The sequence below is a fragment of the Glossina fuscipes genome, unplaced genomic scaffold, assembly GCF_014805625.2.
Source record: "Glossina fuscipes isolate IAEA_lab_2018 unplaced genomic scaffold, Yale_Gfus_2 1, whole genome shotgun sequence".
Classification (NCBI taxonomy): Eukaryota; Metazoa; Arthropoda; class Insecta; order Diptera; family Glossinidae; genus Glossina; species Glossina fuscipes.
In genome coordinates this window covers 30,665,028-30,680,645 of record NW_023998415.1, presented here as the reverse complement: position 1 = coordinate 30,680,645, position 15,618 = coordinate 30,665,028, and the positions used below count along the sequence as shown (strand labels likewise).

Sequence of the window (15,618 nt, the reverse complement as noted above, 5' to 3'; positions counted from 1 at the left end):
TTCGAAGACAGCCTTGTACTGCTCAATTGAAAAATCATACATAATCGTTGCATAGATGCCTTAGAAAAAATGTCAACAATCTGATAATTACTTACATATCTACTATTTTTGTGACAATACGATTGACTTTTTTCAGCACAAGTTTTCTTAGCTTAAACAAATGCACACTGTAGATAAATACGTCGTATATGCATTTCTGTCATCACACATACGCGCACACACAATGCAAATATCAAAATCAATTATTGTGTGTTTTTTTGCAGAAATGATCTCAGTTTACGTGATGCTGTGGGTGTGTGCTTTGACCGATCTGACCCATTTTAAAAATATCTACCTGCATGCAACATCTTCCAATGGCACCGCCAAATTTAAAGTCGACATCAGCATTTTTGCGACAGACATTACACAGACGGAGAGACGGATGGATGGACATGCTTAAATAGATTTAGCATTTGATGCTGACCAAGAATATAAATGCTTTGTGAGGTCTCTGATGTTTCCTTCTGGGCGTTGTGTTTCGTTTTGACAATACGAATATATCCGTCAACCTTCGGTGATGGGTATAAAAAAAAAAAAATAAAACAATTTTGTTAAATAAAACAAAAGCTCTATCTTTCTATCTTTTTATCTTTATTTTCATTATATATTTCCTAGACATCATTTAAATGCGATTTTCAACTTTGGTTTCTTAACTACGCAGTGTCGGCAATTTTTTCTATAATCCAATCGATAAAGTGTTGTGTACTTGAGTAAACACCGGGTATTTCTGGACGGGCGCAGCCAATGCCATAGGAAACCACACCAATTAAATAATAACGTACATTATTTTTATAAGGCTGAGCAATAACAAATGAAAAGTGAATCTGTTTTATAAAAGTCTTTTTCATTATGAAAAGCAAGCACTTACTTCAGGCATCATTAATGGTCCGCCTGAATCTCCCTGACATGTATCTTTGCCGCCGGAAAGTTCTCCCGCGCATATAACCGCTTCGTCAAATTGATTTTCGGTAAACAAACGTTTTTGTTGTTGATAACGTATACGACAGACTTCATTTTCGAATACCGGTATTTGCAGTTCTTGCAAAACATTGGCGGACTGTCCACCTTCCATTGTTTTACCCCAACCTGCCACAAACGGAGTATGCCGCACATAAGATTTTTGCCTTAATTCCGATGAAAAGGGCAAGCAAATCGGTGCTATGGAATCTGTGTTGTATGAGACATTAATTATATTAATTGATTGTAGAAATCGAAAAAATAATTCGACAAAAAAGCAAAAAAAAAAAAAAACAAAAAACACACCACATCAACCTACCTGTATACTTGACATTGAAAGACAGGTATAAAACGGCAATATCGCTGTGACCGTTTCGTTTATTATATTCAGGATGCGATTCTTTCTAGAGTTGATAAAAAGAAATGATTTTGAAATCAAAAAAAAGAAGAAAAATTGGACTCACTCTGACAACAGGTATATCAACGTGACGAGCTTCAGCATCCGTGGTAAGATCATGTTCTCCCAAACGCACAAAGGTCCTATTAATTCAAAGAATGTAATGATAAAGTAAACTATATATATATATATATATATATATTATAATTATATATTTTCTCTCCCTTTAACTTACAGATCTCTTCTAATGCAATGAGCTGCAGTTAGGACATGCCGAGCGGTGATTAAAGTACCGCCACATTTAAACGGTGTACTTGAAAAACTATCATCATAGCCGATTAAGGCTATCCAAGGCCAGGCACCTTTTTTACTAACTTCACCGCCCACGATTTTCTTATGACTACTCGAAGTGTAACCACAACCCTCTTCCACGGTCGGCAAACGTCTGGGCGGATTATCGTTATCTCTTTGTAAAGGAATACCAGTAGTGGCTGTTACTTCATTAATGGGACAGCAAACATTTTGTTCTACACCGTTGCATATGTCATTTGAAGCCCTTAGGAATTCGGCAAAAGTTGCATCATTTTGCTTTTGCAGCAATTCATCGACTAACGTTTGGCATTTCTTAAGGGATATACAATTGCCTCTCTTCAGGTCAGGACCAATACAATTAATTCCTTTATTATTCACGCCATCTGTCGTAAGAGGGCGTCGAGAAGTAGTAGATGTCGTTGTTGTCGTCCTTCTAGGCGTGTTTGTTGAAAATGTTTGCTCCGTCGATGGAGTAGGTCTTAAGAAAGGATTCGAAGGATTTGTTTGTGACGTTTGTGCTGTGGTAAAAAAGGGATTTGATGGAGCTTCTGTTGTTCTTATTAATTGTTGTGGCCGTGTACAGCAAACCTGTTTGTGATAATTAAACAAACAAACAAAAAAAAAGAGTATAATCTCATAATATAATAGTTTGCGTCATATACTATATACGGCTGTTCTATAACTTATATGTAATTAATAAAAAGATACTTGTACTACTACTACTACTACTACTGCTGCTGCTGGTACTATATCCAATTATACAGAAAGCTTAGGCAATTGCAACCGCCTTAAATTTATTTAAAAAAGAAATAGAGTGCCGATCAGGCGGATATGTTGACATGAACTTATAAAGCAATTTTTTACTTATAGATTAGCTAATATGTGTATGATTTTTGCATAAGATTTTTGCTCTCATTGATTGTTCGACTCCTTTAAGGTCATATTCGGGTGTATTTTGATATTCAAGCTTATCTCAAATAGCCAACGGCAGGTAAGTGCTTCAACAATATATTCCAATTAATTAACTGATCTATCCAAACTCTCATTTTATAAGGCCTGCGTTTTGTCGCCTTCTCGCGGCTATTCACAATCATTGTAATTGTCCCGAAAGAAGCGTCAAGATGAAAATTGCGAAATGACTTTGGCTGCGAGCGCAACTACCGAAGGCAAACAATATTGAAAAGTTTGCACGCAAGTGGCTTAGTGGTAAAGCAAAATTATCGTTTGTTGTAGCGATTTTATCGCGCATTCTTTTAGTCAAGTACAACGAAATGGACCTCAGTTAAGATTCCCCTAATGAAAAATATCATACTAAATATATTAGATGGGTGGGTATGAGCCGTTGTACTTGAAAGTTTTTCAACCCTTATCTTTTTGATGCGATAAGACATTATCTAGATATTTTCATAATAATAATATTTTATGCCGTGAGACCTTGAGATCTATAAATGAAAATGACAAATTTTAAGTTCAAATATCGAAGAAAAAAAAATTGTATCCATGCGATTATCTTTTGCTGCCAGAATTTGTTTGTTCAACTTACGAAAATATGTGTACTCTGATGATTTCGTAAAATAAAATAAACTAAATTTTCATAAAACTGCAAGTCTTTGCTTTAACTCTCTTCACTCGAACTTAATATACCTTTGAACTTGAAAATACTAAGGATAATAATTCAATTTAAAATTAATTGGAAACAAGCCGAAAAAAGAAGAAGAAGGAAACGTCTTTTAACTTACAACAGGATCGCCATTAATACTGCGTGTACCACAGCTTCGCTGCAAGGCAATTACGTATTGTTGTGCCAAACGACGATTTGTTGTCTGAAATACATTTACCACCTGCGGACAATAGCTTAAAGCTACACAGGTTCCGTAATAGTTCTCAGGTGTCACGCAATACTGCGATTGCCCTAAAAAATCAAAAAAAATAAAAAAAAAATAAAAGTTAATCACACCTAAGTGTATAAATAATTGTCAAGGCTTTCTCTCTACTAAGTAATATTTCTTTTTAATTTGTATTTAAAAGGAGGAAGAAACAATAATAATTATAATAAATAAAAAAACAAAATTAAATAAAAACAAGAACAAAGTCAATAAACCGGACAATTTTATACGAACATAACTCGACTAACATGTTTCTGGTTTTCCTTCTCAAGTTAATTCCGCTCGTACGGCCAACATTATGTACTTCATGTAAATTATTGAAATTTTTTTTTTTTTTTTGATTTTTTTTTTTTGTTAGTGTCTTATTTTCATTTTCAACCAGTATTAAGTGCGTCCGGCCAGTTAACCTTGAATACTTAACTGTGTTAAATACGCGATAAGTATTACGGAACTTACGTTAAATATTAAAAAAAATAAATAAAAAATTAACTAATGGCTCGATTTATAGTCAAGGTATTCTTTAGATGGTTACATTTTAGCATGCACGCATTACTGAACACTCTTCGATTTTAAAATAAAAGGTTAGTGGACTTTTTGATTTTTTTTTTCATTTTTAATTACAGAAACTTTATCGTTTCGACTATGAAACTGATAAAATACATATGCATGGAAAACCCCATAACAAGTTCAGATATTGCCATGATTAGCATGTCATTGAAAATATTGAAGCGCACTGATAGTGCATTAAAATTGAATTTGATTACTGAATATGAATATGAAGAGCTTCTCAGACAAGGACATAAAAAGGAGAAATTTTCATCGTTCCTCACAGGAGGGATGAGGGATGAATAGTGTATATAAAACAATCTTAAAAAATATTTATATCTGACTGGAAATTGTTAGAATCCATAAGTTCGAGATAATTGGCCAGAAAATATTAAGGCAAGTTTGAATTTGAACCACTTCGACCTTAGATTTTCGGCACCCATCAATATGACGGGGTTTCGACTTTAAAAAAAGTCAGCATCAGCTCGGTCCATTTACTCGATACTCTTATGTATTGGTTTTTAATGATAATCGCTATTCTAATGCAAGAATCCGTCCCACAAGTTGAATCGAAAATTATAGACTAAGATATGAAAAAGTCGCCGCCCTTTTCCGAGGTTGTTTCAATTTCTTCTGCATTGCGGGCGTGCCTGTGAACAAATCAAGCTCAGTTTTCAAGCTGGTATGGTTAATCAACGAAAGGACTGTTTATGGCAAATTTCAACTTCTTATCTTTCTTTTTCCGCGTATGACGATCAACAAAATTTACCCGCCAAATTGACGAGCGTCCGCAAATCTAGTGTTGAAAAGAAAGTTTTCTTTTCTGATTTCAACTCTGAGTTCAAGAAATTAGAATGGAATCGTCCTTATAAACAACAAATTGAGCAACTTATGAAAAATTTCATATAACATATATCCCGTCCCAATAAAATGATACAGATTTGTGGAAGGTAGCGAATGAATATGTTCACTGCGCGCCGTCTTTTCAAGTTAATTGTCTTCGTGATCATTTCGTGAAGCACTTTTCGCATAAATTGACAAATTTCGGCAGTTTCCCGTATATGGGGTTTTCGACGAAGATAACGCAATATGCCGCGTAACTGTCGAAAGGAATCAGTTTCAAAAAAGGTGTTTGATAAAAGTTGTTGTTGTTGTTAACAAAATCTTTTTTGCAGCTTACCAACAGGAGCATACAGCCGTTAATCAAAAATACTGAATTTAAAAATATATTCATGAGCAACTGTTCCAAGCTTCCTAGCCTTTGACGAAAACATAATGAAAGTGGAGTAGAGACATCTACATTTTATGATGTCGGGCGTGAAAAATCGAACTTTTCAGCCGTTTAGCATTTCAGCTTCTCAAAAAAATAACCTTCTTTAAGGATCTTTTCAGCCAATAAAAAATGAATGTCAACGTACTTATGATATTTTTTAGTAATAAAAAATCAGACTTAATCACTTTCTTGTTCTCATCTCATCAAGTCACAAAGCAGTTTGTGTAGATAAACATACGTTATTTATACACTTGATTATATTTCTTATGTATGACTACCTTTACTGAACACTTGTTCATTAGAATTATTTTATCATTAAACGAATAAATATTTTGGCTTATATTTAATTAGCAAACAATACACTAGAACCTCGTACGGCATGTGTCCCCATATAAAAGAAATTTATATCACAAAAACTGTGTGACCGTGTCCGCATAATGAAATAGAAAGTATAAAAATGTTTTCTTGCGAAAAAAAAAAAAAAACATTTATTATTATGTATTCAATTATCAAAAAATTTCTGTCTGTCATCTATTGTTCGAAGTCTGATTATTAAAGAAAGTTATTTTAAATATGACGAGTAAGTTAATTGCTTTGGGGTCGCAAAACCGCTCATTAATTTGTATAATCTAAGTAATTGGCACAATAAGGATTTACGTAATAGAGAATGAGTCTATTGTATTATACAGGGGTCTAGTATATGTGTTTTGTTTAAAGAACAGTTTCTGTCTTCCAACTATTGTTCGTTTGTTATTTGTAAAGTAACTTACATCAACAGTGGCATAAGCCTCCGTGGCGCAATGGGTTAGCGCGTTCGGCTGTTAACCGAAAGGTTGGTGGTTCGAGCCCACCCGGGGGCGGTCATCTTTTTCTTTCTTTTTTTAATTATTTTCAAATATTTAAAAAAAATAAATTATAAAAATTAATTCGATACATAAACTAATCCGACTGACATCTACAATTAGCCAATATAAATATTTTACGGGCCAAAATTCTCACGAAATCGATCTCTGTTATCTGCGAATTTAATATCTTCATTCTTCAGTTTTTTCCAAATATAATTAAAGTAAAATTTTATGAACAATGGTCTTACTTCGTATATTCGCATTCGCGTATGTCTCGCATACATCTCTACAGGTATTTGCATAAACTCAATCAGCTCTTCAAAATGATTGATAATTTTAATAAAAAATTGCAAAAGTCTTTCAATTTAAGTTCTCGGCGATATTATCAGCTGAATCCTTTTTCAGACTTGCGCTTATTACTAAAGTTAATGAGAAAATTACATTCGGCTGTGACCGAATGTTTCATACCCATCTCAGTTATCCTAAAAGAAACTAAAAAGAAACAAACCAGAAGAATATAAATTTTCATACTGTGTAATGTTGGCTGATCTTTTCTATATTTGTAGAATAAAACTGGGAAATTTACATTGTGTGTCTATTAAAGCTATGAGAAGCGTGTAAAAAACATAGAGAGCAAAGCAGGTTTGCGCCATTTCACATACTTACACTTAGAACGAAGTTAATGTAGAAATTTAAAGTTTCCAAGCTTGTTATTATTTATATAGTATTATTGTTATTTTATTATAAAATTTCTTTCTGTCCCTATCATTAGTGTAACATTATTTACTCATGATTATAGTCTAAGTAAGAATTTAAAAAACAGAAAAATTAATTTATCAATTACTTCGCATCACATTATTATACCCTACACCCTAAGTGCATATAAAACTTGTGCAGATGCATTTAACACTCAGAGGGAGCTGAGGTAGACCTGTCTTTTACCAAACCGACCATGACCCGAATCTATTTAACCATTTCTGTCCGTCTGTCCGTGTAATGTGTAGCTGCGTTTCTTGCGTAAATGAAAGTTACAATTTTCGAAATATTTAATTGAAATTTAAAAAAAAATAAATGAAATTATCATTTTAGCCTATTAAACGAATATAGAAACTTTGGACGGGATGGGACCATTTTTCGTTCCATCCCTCATATATGTGTTCCCGCAAAAATGTGTACTTTTTCGTGTTTATACACTACACGAGTTGTGGTACAGGGTATATTAAGTTAGTGCAGACATATGTAACAGGCAGATGGGCTTAAGATAGACTGATTCAGAATCGTAATCTGAATTGATCTAAACCTGTTCATTTGTCGGATGTCTGTCCATGTACATTTTATTAAAATTTGATGAAATTTGGTACAGTGACATGCTTTCACCCCAAGACGAACGCTATTGAAAACGGTTTGGAGAGGTTCTCCCCATACAACGTCCTATTCTGAAAAGTCGTTATATCGAAAAAAATTATAATTTCCAAAATTTCTCGGCTAAGTGGCTAAGTGGTAGTATATCGGGTTTCTAAATTGGTATGAAAAGTTTGGATTGGCTGCGGAAATTTTTGAACCATATCGGCTTATATAAGGATTTTTAGTAAAGTTGATCCTTTGTAAAGCAGAAAAGTCCAAGTTCTCATATGAGATAATGAAAATTGAATTCATACATAAGTGAACTCTACAGAATTTGGACTACCTACGTCTATTTTTGGATCCCGCCCTATGTAAGGATTAAACTTGCACTTTGGGCCTTCCTTTTCCATAAATACGCAATTGAAAAATATGCCTTTATATAGAAGCAAGATATAGTTTTTGTGTTCTATGGTAAAAATTATAGTTGTGTTGGAAATGTGGTGTAGGGTATTTAATTGTCGGCTTTGCTCGTCGATAATGTTCTTACTTCTCTTTTTAGTATCTTATAATGAATGTTGTCGATGTGGCACGTTTGGACTATATAGGCCTATTTTTCGGACCCGTATCAGTGTAAGGGTTCTCATTAAACGTAAGCCTTCATGCGGCAAGAAAGTGTGACTTTTAATATTTTATCACAACATTAAGTGGCCAATGGTATTTGAAGAAGTGAAGTAATGGAGATGACCTTGCCCGAGCATAACATTTTGTCTCCCTTGTTCTCTTTTTCTCTCTCTCTCTCTCTCGCTTAGTTACAGTGAATCCATGCACCAAGTTACTAAACAAAATTCTGCGACTATTTTCAATTATTATCACTTGCAATGTAATTCATGGTTGTATATAACATACATATATGTAGATAACAGTATAATGTCTTTCGAGTCATTGTTGATAATTTAGGCTTCTTTTCCTCAATCTTAAGCTTAAGTTTTGGTAAGTCACCATTGTTTAAATCTCCCGCCATCAACCATATAATTAACTATATACACCTGGGCAGGTGTCTATATATGTAGGCATGTACACATGTTATCTTTTGGGGCCACAATTTTTGAATCATTTCGAAGAAATTCGATACACTGACGTGTTTTGATTCAAAGATGAACACTATTGAAAATGATTAATTTCGGACCATTCATTCGACCACTCCCCGCGTAAAGCCTTATTTTCAAAATCCACCACGCTATACTTTAACAGTGGGCCATGACTATATGCATGCATTGCTGATATTGTAATTTTGTGCCCATTATTTATTTATTTATTTACTCACTTGCACATGAAACTAAACTAAAATAAGTAAATCTTATGCTAATTAATATTAAAAACTGATTCAAAGTATATAAGAAGAAATAAAGAAAAAAAAATATTAAAAAAATGAATGAATAAATAAATAAGAAAGAAAAAAAAAAACAAAACATGTGCACAACTAACACAGAAGCACACCCACGGTCAGTGCAGATGCAAGTTGCAAGTGAACCCCTAAGCCGATTACATTAAACAACACCAGTTAATTTTCGAATCATAAAGAGATGTTAAGAGTCCAAGTTACTTCAAGTGCGACTTGGGCAAATCGCTCGTAGCGATTGCGAAGCATAATTATTTTGGTAGACTTTAAAAGAGTCCGATATTGGGATCAAGTGATAAACAAGTTTCTGCAAACTACTCGGAACCGATTAAACAGTTCATAATGAAGATAAAGTGCCTAGAGAAGAGATTAGAGACATTAAAGTTTATCTCATCAAATCTAGTATCGTTTGTTAACTTAGTTAAGATGGAAACATTAAGAATAAATCTACGTTTCTCAAGTGATGGTAAGAATAACATAAGCAATCTATTTTCATAAGTAAGAAGAGAGACAAGCGGGTACCCAACTCTAATGCCTATGAGCAAGCAGCAAGAACTGCTCTTGAATGGATTCAATTGACTCTTCATAACACCTATAGGAAGAAGGCCACAGAACAGAGACATAATCAAGTATTGGTGTAACTAAGTACATGTATAGCTCTTTTGTAAAGTAAGGATCCTTTAGATCTTTCAACCATCTCGTAAAGAAACCTAGGGCGGACCTAGCTTTACTTAAAAGAGAGCTCAATGTGCAAAGTAAAGCATAATTTTTAGTCGAATAGAACTCCTAAATTTATGAATGAATCTACCTGTTCCAACTTGTGTGAATTAATGAAATCCTGAGTATTGAATGACTCCCGACTTGGGAGAGAAAACTTCTTCCATTTTTTTAGATTTAATTTCATAAAATTTTACGACCACCATGTAACCAAATTAGTTAAGTCAATTTGAAACTGATACGATTGCGATTCTAACGAGGGGCAAGAATCGTCGGAGAGATTAAATAGAAGGAGTTCTAGGTCGCTGTCTTGACGGACACCATACAAAACCCTGAACGATCTGTTATGCAGATAGGAGCTTATCCATTCCACTACGTACAAGGGGAAGCCAGAAAGCCTGCAGTTTGAAATTCACTAAGTTATGGTTAACTAAGTCAAATGCTTTACTGAAGTCATTATATACGACATCCTTGCGAGCGGAGCTAGAAAAAGCCTTAAACGCATTGCAAACAAACTCTAAGAGATTTGTAACAGCTGATCCTTTTTTCAGAAAGCCACACTGGAGTGGAGGAATATAAGCTGAGTAACAACTCTCAAAAACAATTTAGACATTCATCTTGCCAATGCTTCTATAGTTCACAAAGTGATGCCTGTTTCCATATTTATGAAGCGGAATAAGGAAACTGCTCTACCATCGCAAAGAGAACACACCTGATTTCAGTCTTTGAAATAACACCACATAGCACGTTAGAGCTTAGGGAGGTATACATGATGGGATGCCATCTGGGCCAGGCGCACAACAATATTTTAGAGACCTCAGACCATGTAAAATAAAATTTTTTCGAAAGCATTCAACAAAGAGATTTAAGGTTTCACTATCAGTATCAGAGGACTCGGAGCCATTGAAAAAAATCTGCGAGAGATATATGAAGATTTCTTTTTTGGAGTTGACCAAATTATAAAAATATTGAGAACTCACAAGCGGTGAGGATTTTATCAGTTGAAAGTATCTGCAATCACATTGGAGATTGAGATAATTAAATCGATACCGTGCAGCAAAAAAGGCGAAATGATCATAAGATAGTCAATTCACATATTTCTCTCTATCCCTTCCTCGTACGCACAAGAAGATTTCTCATAGATGAAGAAGATGAGGTACAGAAATTACATTTTTAATTCAATCCTACAAGTTTAAACTTGATATTGGCTAAGGGCACGAATACGATATGAGCAGTGCACAACAATTTCCTTTTGTTTTCATTCATAATTCGATCAATTGTGACAGATACCCATCTAAAATTTTGGTACGAACTTAAATCCAAGCTTTGTGAATAACCGAAATAAACTTGCGTCGGTTCACTTTGCCGACACATCCACTGCCCGGTATTTATATTCATTAACTGTTGACGGCATATATCCATAATTCATTTAAGCGCAAGGACTATTTTCTCATGAGACTACGACTGTTGTCATTCTTATTATCAAATTGAGAAGTAAGCAAAATTAAATATAATTTTTATTTGATGATAAAAATTTCGTTTCGTTTTTATTTGAATCTTATTATCGTGAACACAGAAAGAAGAAATCACATATATCTAAACGATTTGTATATATATTTGTAGCTATAATAGAAATAATTTAATAAAAAGTTGAAAAATAAAATTTCATCCATCCCACAAACAAACTATCAAGTAAGTAAAGAATGAAAATAATTTTCAAAAAAATATATAATCGCATGCCTAAGTCAAAAAATAAAAAAAAAAACACCAATGAAGAATATCTGAGATGTTGTTTAAAGGATGTAAGTGCCCCCGTTAAAGTGTTTCAAGTGCAAGATTGCGCGTTTTCCCGAACTTATAGTTACAATAAAGACTTAAGACATAAACTTTTTGATCTGAGTAACTTACAGTTTTGATAAAGACTTAAGAAACGAACTTGTTCTAATAAATTATCCGGTATTTCAAGAGTTGCCAGCACAAGAACACCAAATATTAAATAAATCATTGTGCGTGCGGTTAGATTCAAATCGAAACTAATCGCGAAACGCACACAAATTTTCTGATTTAAGGCGAGCATTGAATGCTTCAAATTAAAACTTGTACTTTGTTTTTCTTTTGTTCTTGTTGTTTTTTTTTGTTTTAAAACAAAAATTTTGTAAAATGACTGGCATTATTTGGTGTTGTGTTATTTAACTTTTTTTGGGAAAATATTCGCTACTGCTTATGGAAATTTGGAATTCGTTTTGGTTGTTTAATTGTTAATGCTGTTGTTTAGAACGTTTAAATATGAAATACTTTGCGTTAAGAATTGAAACGAAATTAAACAGGTTTCTTTTTATATTTTCATTATTATTAAATTTACTTGATTTGAATTGCTTTGCAATATAATAACAGATAATTGAAATGTTTGCTGCATTGTGTGTGTGTGTGTGTGTGTGCATGTGTGTGTGTATATATGTAAAAATCAATACAAAAATATTTACATTACATAGACATTACGTCCAAATTGCATAAATCAAATTTAATCGCTATTGTTTCGTTATAAACGATTTGTTTCTTCTTATTTTTTTTTTTTTTTTTTTTTTTTTTTGTTAAAAATTTTTTAAAAAAAAAATAAAATTTTTAAAAATTTTTTTTTGTTTGTTTGTTTTTTTTTTTTTTTTTTTTTTTTGGTTAAAACTTTTATAAAAACCATATCAAGTCTTTAAAAATGTGTGTGTGTGTGTGTGTGTGTTTTTTTTTTTTTTTTTTTTGGTTACCTTGTTGACGGTTGAAACGCTGATTTAAGACATCAACTATTAAACATGCGAAAACAATTAATGTTAAAAATAAATTTTTACTCATTTTGATTATTTGAACGTTTGTCAGATATTCGTGCTAATTAACTTTGTAGTTAAACAATTTTTTCAAATTCTTTATTTCGTCATTTAATTAAAAAAAATTAGTAAAATAAAATTCAGCACTTATTATTACACTTGTTTTAATCTCTTTAGACAATTTTGAACTGAACTTGTGTTTTCGCGAGCGCTTACATTTTAATACTATTTCTACGGATCTCAGTTTACTGTAAAAGAAGCGTCCGTTTTATAAATTTATTCTCGGCTCTATATGTTTATGTGCGTGCGTGTGTGTATGTTTTTTTTTTTTTTTTTTGTTTTGTTTCTGTTTTTGTTTGTGTATGCATGTGTGCTTTCCATTTCTCACATTATTTCATATATAAACAAGCATGTCTAGTAAGGAACAGGTGGGACTATTTACTATTTATATTTTCAATAATTTTGTTATTTTTTTTGTTTTGTTTTTCTTCACACAGATATGAATTTATTATTTGTGTTCTCTGTTACGCTTGATTGCTACCTTCAACATGTTAACGTTTGGCAAATGACCACTGCCATCAGTATATATATATGTGTGTGTGCTTGTGCCTGTGTGGCGTCAAGTTATCTATTTAATATGCAAACAGTTTAGTGACACTTTAGTCACACTGTACTCATATGCACTACATTGAGATAATTCGTTAAAAAAAAATGTTCAAGTTTTAGAAATTTCTTTAGAATAGAAATGACTCAAACGGATATTCTGTCCATGTGAGCGATTTTTTAGATATTAATCAAATTAATATTAACCCTAATCATACCATATTGTCTTTTTTTTATTTTTTTTATACCAAGTCATATCACAATGGGACTTTCAATCACTTGTGACTATCTTGAGAGATAATTAAAATCTTATCGCCTTCATTTATAGTTTAAATTCGCAAACATAAAATGTTATGCATAGGCACTAAAATTTTTCACTTCGATTTATGTAAAAAACACAAAAACACCTTTAAATGGTAAAAAGAAATTCATGTACCGATGCAAGTGTTCTGCATAAATTTTGGTTTAGCTTGTTACTCGCAAGGAAATAATCAAACGTGATAATGCGATTACTAATCTGAAATGGTATGCACAGTTCTTCAACGCATTTCTTTCCTAGACGTTGTCCTTGATCTAGTCTTTCCTATACAAAATACGCGATTCCCTTTCTACCTCTGAGACTATGAGTCACATCGTGGTATAATAATAGACACTTCGTAAACAGTTAGGTCGAAATTTAAATATATATTTTTTTTACTGTTAAAGTTTATTGGAGATAAGGTAGAAAAAAAAAAAAAAATGTCGGAAAAATAAAATGAAATAATCAAAAAATTTAGGTTCAAAATTCAAAACGTAAACGTAAGATTAGCAAATTTGCATTACCGTAGTCGGCTTAGGTCGTGTTTTTTTTTACATTTAGAAATAATTCTCAAATTTCTTATTTTCAAAACTTGCATAGCAGGTGTATAAACATTAACTTTTATAACTTGTGAGGACAACGATTTCCGATGGCGGTTAAAGTGACAAAAAAGTGATGAATTCAACGAGCGCCAGATAGGAACACGTTACGCATATAATATATGTATTCCAAGTCATACTTCTATGTCACTTGACAGTACTTCATTGATCATTTTGCAATTTGGTTTTGGTGTTTCGGTAATTGTGAACGAACGCTTCCGCATATTCAAAACAACAACAAAAATTTTTCAATTTTAGGCCCATAACGCAGGTAAAAGGAGAACATTTGCAATTTTTGTTGACATTGTTGCTCAGACCTCACATAAAGTAAAAAACGTTTCGAGATAAAAATTTCTTTTTCTTAATAAATCTATGAGATATCGAAGTTTTGCTCTCGCTAGACGGGCACATATGCGAATAGATAGAAATGCTTAAAACGGCTCCATTAGCGATTCCATCCAATAATCTTTTCATTTTTAATTTAAAATTCCTCTAGCAAGTATATATTATGACCTTGAATGAGTTTATGCAGCGTCCTGCAAGACTTAACTAGAACGATAAATATATCGTATCTGAAAGAACTACCTTTAAAGTGGAAGAGACTTTAAATAAATCGACATTTATACAAAGCGAAAGCCTTCTGCGGGACACTGGTATTTTTTCTGATTAATTCGATGGATAATGCTATTAACTCGGGATGCACGATCGGGATGTCCGTAATTTAAACCATTACCATTGGCGATGAAATTAATTATCTATAGCGTTCTTTAGGGCGTCGAAAAAAAACGTTACCAGCCACAAATGATTCCATTGCGGTGAAAAACGAGTCGAATATCCTAAAAGTTATTATATTGTGATTTTTTTAAGACATTTACGGTCGGCCGCATATGGGAAAAGATTCATCCAGGAAACGTTAGCAGCAATCAACTATCTTCTCCGCCGTCATCAGAAAACATTACTCCCTCTGATAACCATTGATTTCACTCAATGACTTCTAATGCGAATACTCTAGAAAAGTGTCCGTTCATAAATAGTTTCTAAGTTCGTTTTGGCACACCTAACACTCAAAACGTGGCAAAAGTGTGTACATACCGTACTCCGACACATCAAAAATGGGAAATAGAGATAATTCAATAGGCGAGCAAGACCAAAGATTATGTAGCTCTTTATCGAAATTTGACAGCGTGCGGACGAGCGCCTGGAATCCGATTTTATTGATTTCTAAGCTTTCTATTTACTACAATAAAATGAAAGAATTTCAGATCAAGTTGTCAAGGCATCGAGAATGGAATATTAGTTTCAAGTGAGGAACATTTAAGCGATCGTTTGGTAAAACTCTCTATAATTTGTAGAGTTTATGATGCGTATCTCTATTCGCTACAAATAGTTGAAGTCTTTAATATGTCCACACAATCGAATACATCAAAATATATTTTATTAACGATAAACGTACCAGTCGAACCAGTCGCTAAATCGTGATAGTTTTGCGCTTTAGCCGTTTAGAAGACTTTAGAAAATGTTTACATCAAGTTCTAGTTTAATATTTTTAATGGGCCATAAGTTACATTGTTTTAATTATCTTGGGTT

General features: G+C 32.9%; 1 protein-coding gene and 1 non-coding gene across 2 annotated transcripts; one reads left to right on the top strand and one right to left on the bottom strand.

Moving 5' to 3' along the window:
• Positions 1-677: 677 nt before the first annotated feature.
• On the bottom strand, positions 678-12,768 carry LOC119631360 (venom serine protease Bi-VSP). Its single transcript, XM_038023498.1, has 7 exons — positions 12,475-12,768; positions 3,445-3,617; positions 1,629-2,293; positions 1,461-1,536; positions 1,316-1,400; positions 908-1,206; positions 678-836 (listed from the first exon to the last, which is right to left on the bottom strand). The coding sequence occupies exons 1-7, from the start codon at positions 12,557-12,559 to the stop codon at positions 693-695; spliced, it is 1,527 nt and encodes a 508-aa protein (XP_037879426.1). The 5' UTR covers positions 12,560-12,768; the 3' UTR covers positions 678-692.
• Trnan-guu lies at positions 6,197-6,270 on the top strand. The gene has a single exon. It is a non-coding gene; the product is annotated as a tRNA-Asn (tRNA).
• Positions 12,769-15,618: the final 2,850 nt, after the last annotated feature.

Coding starts and splice junctions, on each gene's coding strand:
- LOC119631360 (XM_038023498.1), bottom strand. CDS start 12,559: ATGAGTAAAAATTTATTTTTAACATTAATTGTTTTCGCATGTTTAATA. Junction 2,294..3,444: donor GTATTAATGGCGATCCTGTT/GTAAGTTAAAAG, acceptor TATCACAAACAG/GTTTGCTGTACACGGCCACA. Junction 1,207..1,315: donor TTTCAATGTCAAGTATACAG/GTAGGTTGATGT, acceptor CATACAACACAG/ATTCCATAGCACCGATTTGC.